The sequence below is a fragment of the Onychomys torridus genome, chromosome 4 (genome assembly GCF_903995425.1).
Source record: "Onychomys torridus chromosome 4, mOncTor1.1, whole genome shotgun sequence".
NCBI classification, from domain to species: domain Eukaryota; kingdom Metazoa; phylum Chordata; class Mammalia; order Rodentia; family Cricetidae; genus Onychomys; species Onychomys torridus.
The window spans coordinates 13,507,130-13,516,956 of NC_050446.1; the positions used below are offsets into that span (position 1 = coordinate 13,507,130).

General features: G+C 49.7%; 1 protein-coding gene across 1 annotated transcript in view; it reads left to right on the forward strand.

The window, feature by feature from the left end:
- Positions 1–9,127, forward strand: part of Qsox2 (quiescin sulfhydryl oxidase 2) — a 30,610-nt gene extending 21,483 nt beyond the window's left edge. The window contains exons 9-12 of the mRNA XM_036185896.1: positions 548–670; positions 1,338–1,488; positions 5,267–5,455; positions 7,535–9,127. Coding sequence (XP_036041789.1) covers positions 548–670; positions 1,338–1,488; positions 5,267–5,455; positions 7,535–8,082 — 1,011 coding nt within the window. The 3' untranslated portion in view covers positions 8,083–9,127. The remainder of the gene's footprint in view (positions 1–547; positions 671–1,337; positions 1,489–5,266; positions 5,456–7,534) is intronic.
- Positions 9,128–9,827: the final 700 nt, after the last annotated feature.

A 9,827-nucleotide genomic window follows, 5' to 3' on the forward strand; every position in this document is an offset into this window, starting at 1 on the left:
AGCCAAATCAGCCTTTATTTTTGCATGTGTAATAAGACAACAGTATACTATCCAAGGAGAACAAAACCACCAGGTTTCTCCAGGTTCCTGTATTGTGAGGCAGCCACTAGGCTACATGTCATCACTGCCTGTGAAAGGTCCCTGTTCCCACACAGCTGTAGGGCAGTTGGTTAGAGACAGTAGGAGAGGCTGTTGGAAGTGAAGAATTGCAGAAAGACAGGATAAGTATACGGGCAGTGCCTTCTGGAGGGCCACAGAGCTCTTGATAACTTTGTAGTATGTTGTACCCAGTCGTCTCCCTCTCTGACATTGTGAAATAGTCATCTGCTGTCCTCCTAGTTCTTGAAGAACCCCCAGTTCTAGGCTGGTCCTAAGGTTAAATCTGTTTCCTGAAAGGCCTGTCTGAGGTAGGGCATGTGTGGTGTGGGGCTTTGACCCTGCCTTGTGGACTTCGCCACAAGGTCACAGCTCTCCATACTGCCTTCAGACCTGGGGAGGGGTAGCACTTTTTCTCAACATCTTATAGGATGGGTCCTTCCTCTCTTAGCTGTTCCCCGGCCGGCCACCAGTCACGAAGCTTTTGGAGACACTACAGGAGTGGCTGGCCAACCTCCCCCTGGACAAGATTCCGTACAATGCCATCCTAGACCTAGTCAACAACAAAATGCGGGTGAGTCCCAGCCCTGGCCACGTCTAGTGTAAATCCTACCGCTGACCTTCACCTAGCATGCATGTCTCCTCCTGCTCCGGCCCAGGACGAGAGCCCACAGAAAGGAAGTAAATCTGCTCACCTGTGGTGTCTCCCTGGCCTTGTTGTCAGTACTTGGTGCCCACAGCACAGGCCCCGTCTCTCTGCTTGGAGAAGCCCCCTCTGCCTGTGAGACAAGCCCTGTCCCTGTGTGGAGAAGCGTCATGTCCCTAGGTAGAGACGCCACGTGATTCTTGCTGTTCCCATTTCTGTGATGACTGTGCCCAATGCTCACCTCAGTCATGCTGGTAGGTCACACTGAAGACTTCAGTTTTAGGACAGCTCGCCAAGAACACTCTGTGGGAGCTGCTCTCCAACAGCAGGACAGCACAGCGCTCAAGGCTTTGGGGTTTACATTGCTGTTTGATTCTGTTGTTTGTTTGTTGAGATCATGTCTCATGTAGTCCAGGCTCGCCTCAAACTTGAGATTCTCTAGTCTTAGCCTTCTAAGTGCTTGGATTATAGGCCTGCAGTGAGAAGCTTTGATAAATACATACCCTTGTTTGATCATCTCCCCAAGGAAGGCCACGCATCCTTCAGCTAGTGTTAATTTTAACACTTGTGTTTTCTGTGGATGTTTTCCCCTCAGATTTCTGGAATCTTTCTTACCAGCCACATACAATGGGTGGGATGTCAAGGAAGCCGACTGGAGTTGAGGGGCTACCCATGTTCCCTGTGGAAACTGTTCCACACTTTGACGGTTCAGGCCTCCACCCATCCAGAAGCACTGGTTGGCACAGGTAACAGTCTGCCTGACTGAGCCGGCATGAGTGGCCTTCTGCATTCACTGTCTAGAATGTGGTGTGTGCTACCGTAATTACCTCCAAGAGTTTGCTTTGCTGTCAGTGAGCTGCCAGTCTTCAAGGTGCTGGGCAGGGGACATGCTAAGTCTGAAGGTGAGCGTCTCAGAATGTAGACGGCACAAACACAGCCTGCCCCTGTGTGGAAGGCAGCAGGGAGAGAGAGTTCACACCCTTTGCCACAGCAGCTTTATTAAAAAGAAGCCACCGAGAAGACATACCCGCCAGGATCTGTAATGTAAACTCACCTTGGTTTGCTCAGGGAAATAGGCAAGTGAACCCTGTTTAGTGAGGTATATTATTTGTCATTTGTTCTAGAACAGTTTAGCCTCAAATGTAGCAGCTGAAAACATTCTACTTTCGGGGTAGAGAGATGGCTCAGTGATTAAGAGGACCTGGGTTCAATTTCCAGCACCCACACGGCAGCTCACAACTGTCTGTAACTCCAGTTCCATGGGATCTGACACCCTCACACAGACTATAAACATGCAAAACACTAGTGCACATTTAAATAAATAAATCTTAAAAACAAACAAACAAAATCCTATTTTCATAGTCTTACAGTTTCTACGGGTCAGGAATCTGACTTAACCTGGGTCCTCAGCTTCAGGATAATGAGACCCATTTCAACTTGGGATAGACCCGCTTCCAAGCTTTCTCTGTGCCTGCTAGCTGCTCCTCTGAGATCCACTGGCATCTTGGCAGCTGGCTTAGGAGAAGGGAGCCATCAGCAGAGGGACACTCGTCACTTCTGTTATCTTGGGCTCACTGGCCTACCCTGCTCCCAAGGGAACAAGAACCTGTGAGTCTTGCATTTCAGAGGCAGGGGCCAGGGACAGTCCCAAAGGCTACTTGTCACATGGACTTGAAAACTACACAACCTGAGGATAGGGACAGAATGTGCCTCTGCTCTCTTCACAAGGCACTAGCCTCTGTTGAATTTTCCTCCACTCCACATGTGGCCATGTGGGTACTTCCAATCCATCAGGCCCTGAAGCTGTGGAGCAGTGTTTGTCTTTCAGCTCGTGTGCTCTAGTCTCTGTGGCCGCACATGTCCACTTAGGTTGACACCAAGCCTTAGTGGAGTCCATGCCATCCACTGCCTTCCAGTGGCATCATAAAATTCTTTTTTTTTTTTTCAAGACAGGCTTTCTCTGTGTAGCTTTTTGAGCCTTTCCTGGAACTCACTCTGTAGACCAGGTTGGCCTCGAACTCACAGAGATCCACCTGCCTCTGCCTCCCGAGTGCTGGGATTAAAAGCATGAGCCACCGCCTCCCGGCTATAAAATTCTTATAACTATGTGGTGTTGTCAAACACCCACCATTTTACTTGCTCATGTTTGGATAGGTCAGCATTTGGGTCTGGCTGGACTGCATGATTCTTCTGTTCCTAGGCATGGGCTTGTTTGTGTGGGTGTCTGGCCATCCAGGTGGGGGGCCTGGGATTAACTCACTCCTGTAGGCCAGCCTCAGCTTCCTACCAGGTGGCGCCAAGATTAGGCAGGATCCTGAAGGCCTTAGCAGGTTGTCATTCAGCCATATCCTGTTTGTACAGACTGAACTCAGAGCTAGGGAAGTGGACCCAACTCATCACAGAAGCACCTAAATCACTTTGCAAAAGGGTCTGTCCAGGATGGGAGAGGGTTGGTTTGTCTTAGCGTCACATTCCCACAGAAATCCGTAGAGGAGCACACCAGGGAGAAACCAGAAACAGTCCAGACACTGAGGTCAGGCCCATGACACTATGTAATTTAGTTTAAAACAGGCTGACTCCAGAAACCACTTGTCTGTGTGGAAAAAGTTCTGTGGAAAAAGGAAGTGAGCGCTGGCCTGCCATGCTGCTGTGTGCTCAAGGAGAAATGCTAAAGACACTTGAGACAGCCAGAGACGCAGGTCCTGAGATGTCTGCATGGCAGACTCCATTCAGACAGGCAGCTGCAACACTCTCTTCCTCATGAACACAGCCTGATGCAGCTCTGAGGAGAGCGGTCTCCTGCCGATGGAATTGGGTCAGTCGAGGAGCAGGATTAAGTCTTTGAGGTTTTCTTTTCTCGCTGCTGATTTAAACCATCTACTAAAGTGCTGACTGCAGGGGCTAACCCTCCCCCAGGTAGTGGTTTACGGTTCTTGTCCACTTTAAAGATTAGGGCTGGAGCGAGCAGTGGTTTGGTGGGCAAGAAGAGGGATTAATGTGATATGAGGCAGATGTTTGGAGATCTGGTGGGGAGAGGAAGCCAGGCAGGCTGGTCACAAGAGCAGTGGTAGTATCTCACCCCAGGCATTGCCCAGCTACCCATGGGCATATTCAAAGCCAGCAGGAACAGTAGTGTGCTGATTTCTACCTCCCGGATATAAAGGTCCTTGTGTAACGCCCTGTGTCCAAGAGCTTCTTGTTGACGGACACCTGGGTCAGGGCCTATTGAGAAGCAGACATCTATGCAGGTTGCTGTGGATGGAAAGACCCCCTCCCTAGTGAGAAATGCATTTCTGTTCAGTCATTTTGTGCCTGTCTGTGGTGCTGGTCCCTTCCTTGCATACTCATCTGCATTGGCATGTTGGAAGAGTACAACCCTGTGCAGTTGGGTTGCTTGGCTCAGGCTGCTTGCTTCTGCCTTTGGGATGGATTGCTTTCTGGAAATGCTGTGTACCCTTCATGTCTGCTGCTTCTGTCCTATAAGCCCCTATTTTGCTGTGAACTGTGGCCCTAGATGCTGGACTGTTGTATTTTAAAACCACCACCAGCCAGGTGGTAGTGGCACACACCTCTAATCCCAGCACTTGGGAGAGAGATGCAGGCAGATCTCTGAATTTAAGGCCAGTCTGGTCTACAAAGCAAGTTCCAAGACAGCCAGGACTACTTAGAGAAATCCTGTTTTGAAACAACAAAACAAGCAAAACATCCTCCAGTTAAATGTGGTGGTTCTATAATCCTATAATTCTAATATCCAAGAGACTGAAGCAGGAGGATAGCCTAGAATTTAAGACCAGCCTGAGCTCTTTTGCAAGTTCGAGGCCAGCCAGGGTAGCATAGCAAGATCTTGCTTCCAAAAAATCAAAACAAACAAAAGAATAAAACTGTCACCATTTGGAGAGCTCAGTCCTGTCGAAAGAGTGCAGCCTTTGCCAACCTGCCTCCCTGTCCATCCTCCCAGAGGGAGACCCGGCAGCTGGCTGCCTGGTGACTGTTGCTGCCCATCTGCTCAGGGAAGATTGTACACAGCCATATTTGCTCTTGAGCCTGATTCTGTGGAATCTGAAGCTGGGTGGCCCTGGGTTCAGAGTGACAGCCTCATCTCCACAAGCAACACTTTTAGGAGTTACAAAACAGGAAAGAACACACAACTGGATGATCCTAAGAAAAACACACTTGGGGTTAGGTTGCTCTTTGGGTCATGAGGTCAAGGACAGTGAGAACCAGGAGCATGGTCGAGGAATGTTAGGACATCCTTCGAAGGCTTATGGGTTGGATCGAGGCATCTGAGTTACTGGGGCTTGTTCCTCTTGGTGCTAGCACCTTCAGAATGCCCATTCTAATGAGGTGTGCCCAGTGTGATTGCCACCATCTTCATGCAGGGGGAGCAGACGCTACCACTTCCAGTTGCACTATAGTATCTGGGGAACCCATGCCATGGGTTCTCTGTGGGGACACTTGGAGCTCTTGGTCTGGGGTTTGGTGATCCATAGGCTTGCAGCACTGATGGCCTTCTTCCTTCTGCAGGTTTTGAAGATGACCCACAGGCTGTGTTACAGACCATAAGGAGATACATTCGCACATTCTTTGGGTGCAAAGAATGTGGTGAGCATTTTGAGGAAATGGCTAAGGAGTCCATGAATTCTGTGAAAACCCCAGACCAAGCTGTTCTCTGGCTTTGGAGGAAGCACAACATGGTGAACAGCCGCCTGGCAGGTGAGAGGTTTGCATCTTCTATGCTCTTCTGAGACTGTCAAGCACATACTTAGCCTGGATTTGGAGGGTCCAGCCCACTTCAAGGCTGCCAGGGAACCCTGGTCAGGGTGTTAGGACAGTAATGTTGGTTCCTTCTTGCTACTGCTTGTTCTGGATGTCTCAGGCCACTGTGTCCCATTGACCTTGGGGCTCCTGACCCTATTGTAGACACTGATGGGGCTTTTTCTTATCTCTCTGGTACCCCTCTCCAACTTTACCACCAATAATTTTGAACTCTGGAAAAAAAAGAAACTAGAAATTTTGCTAAACATTTTTAGTGTCTTTAAAATCTGTTCACAGGGCTGGAGATTTAGTTCAATTTGTAAAATTCTTGCCATGCAAACATGAATATCTGAGTTGGTCTCTTAAAAAATCTGGGCCATCCCAGCACTCAGGAGGCAGAGGCAGGCGGATCTCTGTGAGTTTGAGGCCAGCCTGGTCTACCAAGTGAGTTCCAGGAAAGGCGCAAAGCTACACAGGGAAACCCTGTCTCGAAAAAACAAAACAAAACAAAACAAAACAAAAAAAATCTGGGCCAGGCAGTGGTGACACATGCCTTTAATCCCAGCACTTGGGAGGCAGAGGCAAGAGGATCTGTGAGTTCGAGGCCAGCCTGTTCTACAAAGGGAGTTCCAGAACAGCCAGGGTTTCACAGAAAAACCCTGTCTAAAAAAAAAAAACCTGTGTGCAGCAACACATATCCATAATTCTGGTGCTGGGGAGGTTGAGGCAATCCCTGGATCTTGTTGGCCAATCTAGCCCAGTCAAATCTGCAAAATCCAGGTTCAGTGAAAGACTATATTAGAACATAAGAGCGTCAGGGCTGGAGAGATAGCTCAGTGGTTAAGAGCACTGACTGCTTTTTCAGAGGACCCGGGTTCAATTCCCAGCAACCACATGGCAGCTCATAACTGTCTGTAACTTCAAGATCTGATACCCTCACACAGACGTGCATGCAGGCAAAACACCAATGCACGTAAAAACAAACACAAGAGCCTTGGAGAGTAATTAAGGAAGGTCCTCAGTGTCCACCTCTGGCCTCTACCAGAATGTGTGCACACTACACATGTGCACAAGCACACACACACACACACACACACACACACACACACACACACGCACGCACAAATCTCAGATTGTTAAACAAACCTCGCAAAGTGATTTTGTTTTAAGAAAACTAAATAGAGGGCACATGTAGTCTGTCAGAGTTAAGTAATTCCCGCTATTCCAAAATCAATGGCAGATTAAAATTAGGCTTAAGAGTAATTCTACTGAGAAATGAATTTAATAGAGATGAACGGAAAATGTCGCTAAACTCTTGGTTTTTGTTTAATCCACTGTATTATAAAACATATTACAACTAAAGCACTAAAGAAAATTGGTTTTTCTTGGCACCAGAAGCAGACGGTGCCTTTCGTGGGGCGGATTTGCTTTGTCTCAAGGCGCTGCTACAGTGGCCCTTGTGTAGGGATTTCTCCCTAATGCCTTCCTTCCCTGTCTCCCTCCTGCCTCTCCACCTCCCCACACCCCAGGCGCCTGGCTCTGAGGCAGCCAGAACAAGGCACCAGCTGGGCTGCCCAGTCCAGGGGACGCTGCCATTCGTCCCATCCACAAGTGCCCACACCATTGGGCCACAGTGGGAAGGTCTGTGCGGCCTGGTGCGATGATGCTCGTAAGATCCCTCACCTTCTCCCCAGTTGTCCCACCACCAGCCCAGGGATTGGGCTCCAGGACAGCCAGGGCTGTTATACAGAGAAACCCTGTCTTGAAAAACAAAGGGGGTGGAGAGGAGGATGCAGAAGTGAGAACTTCATGCACCCATGAAAGAGAGAGGGTCTAGGTGGGTCACAACAGAGTGTGGTCCCTTGAGTGGCAAGCAGAGCCCAGAATGCAGGGTCCCTCCTTTGCATGCAAATGTGTTGGGTACACGGGAGTGGGGAAAGGAGCGAAACAGGGAAACAGCTAGTGGTGGATGGGGTGAGCTCTAGCATCCTATGGCTGAAAGGTTTCTCGGTGGTTCTCTCCTTGCCTCCCTCCTAGGCCATCTGAGCGAGGATCCCAAGTTTCCAAAGGTTCCATGGCCCACTCCAGACCTCTGCCCAGCCTGCCATGAGGAAATTAAAGGCCTGGACAGCTGGAATGAGGACCAGGTGCTTGTGTTCCTAAAGCAGCACTACAGCAGGGACAACCTAGTGGATACATACTCTGTGGACCAAGGCAGTCCTGACGACTGGGGAGCCCTGGGCAGGGAACAGGAAGAGGGGGAAGGTCTTAACCCCTCAGGGAAGTCCTGGGGATATCAGGATGCTGAGAGTCTCCATCCACTCCACATGCTGGGCCCCAGAACTGACCTTTCTAAGAGCCTGCACCACAGACTGGACCTAAAACTCCAGAGCCCCCGGGGGCAGCAGGCACTGGAAGAGGCCAAGGCAGCTGTGCCCTTCCTGGGGGTTGGCTTCTCCAGTCTGGACATGAGCCTCTGCGTGGTACTCTATGTGGCCTCCTCCTTGTTCCTGATGATCATGTACTTCTTCTTCCGAGTGAGGTCCAAGCGATGGAAAGTCCGGCTCTACCACCCAGCTGTGTAGAGCACCTGGGACAGCCATGGCAACACAGAGGAAGCCTTTGAAATCACCCGCACACCTGCAGCTCTAATGTTGGGATCAGGGATTTTGGAAATGTGCCCAGCATGGTGTCTGGAGGAGCATGTTTTGTTTTATTTTGTTTTTTTTTTTTTTTTGCTGGAACATTTTGCATTGCTGGTACCTTGTCCTCACCTTCCCAGCCTCCATGTTGGACTTGTATTTGCCCTGTAGGCTGGAAGGAGGCAGGTCTGTGTTGCTGCTCCCTCAGGAGGCCTCACATCTACATTTGCCCTCCCCTTGACCCCTAATCCCTGCTCCCTGGGGGCAGTGTCCAGTGATGAGCAGTCAAAGCACAGAGGCCTCTCCAGACGTCACTCACCCTGCCACTGATGTGTACTGTGTAGCCGTTCACACATAAGCCTCGGGCGCTTTCGTGGGAGCTCGGTGCTCTGAGGTTGAGCAGGGAGGTCTGTCTGGTCACCTTGTGGGGTGCAGGGCCTAGAGGCCACTGAGTTGTTTTGTAGCTTCTCTGGATCTTAAGAAGTAACCCAAGGTGGGGGTGAGACACTAGTGGCTCAGAAGAGGAAGGTGGTGACGGTAGGTAAGGGGACACCCTGGTCAGGCTGTAGTCCAGTCTGGGCCCTGTGGTGGGGTTCCACCCTCCAGCACAGTGTGAGCACTGCTCTGTTGGGAGAGCGCAGTCTCTGAAGCCTCTAGAGCCCCTGTCATGTCTCACGTGCACTCAGAAGGCACTGGCGGGGCACAGGATGCTGAGCACATGCTATGGCCCCTGCACACAAGGCTTCCTGGCCTTGGGGGTGACTTTAAAAACAAAAATTTAACAGTTTAAATACATTATTTGTAATATCCCAAAACACTGAATGATAAACTTGTGCCTGAAGACTTTTTTTAAAAAATGGACTAAGTCTACATTTATGGAAACATTCCTACTGAGACCTGTCATGGCTCAGGAGCTTCTTTTTATTTGGATAAAGCAAGCTAGTTGTGTGTGTGTGTGTGTGTGTGTGTGTGTGTGTGTGTGTGTGTGTGTGAGAGGGGGGGGGAGAGAGAGAGAGAGAGAGAGGTGTGTACCTCTGTGTACTCACATAGGTATGACTTGGTTAAATAGACATTCACTTTGCATAATATATATTTTATATTTGCGTCCTTCCCAATGACAGCTGATCACATGAGTATCATTTAAGATCCTGTATTACCAATGTTCCTGCTGCCACTTAAAAAAATGGACATCAGTCTCCTTGGGCTGTTGTTACCCTCCTTCCATCACATGGGAGATCAGTTCTGAGAGCCATGCTTTCCTGCTGGGGCTGGCAAAGCCTGGGCCCAGCCACTTGAATCTCCTGCTTCACTTGCCTGTGGCAGGAGGTTTCTTCTTAGAAACCTGGAATCCTGTACTTTTTAAAAACAAACAAGAAAAGAGCTTGTCCTTATTGCTGGCTGTGTGTCTAGGTTATGGAGACACCATTAGCCTGTCAGCTTGAACATGCGGCCTATTTAAGCACAGCTCCAGAGAGAAATGCTTTGAGCCTGCAATTGAACTGCCTCTGGGGAGCATTGCTGAAGGGGGCTTCTGTAACTGTGACCCCAGGACTGCCACAGCACCCCACAAAGCCTGACATGCTGATGTCTGCAGAAGCCCACAGAGGGCAGAGCCTATTCCTACTCTTGTGGAGTCCCAGGACATCCCTTCTGGGGGGATAAGCTTGCCACAGACATCCCTGTTTGGA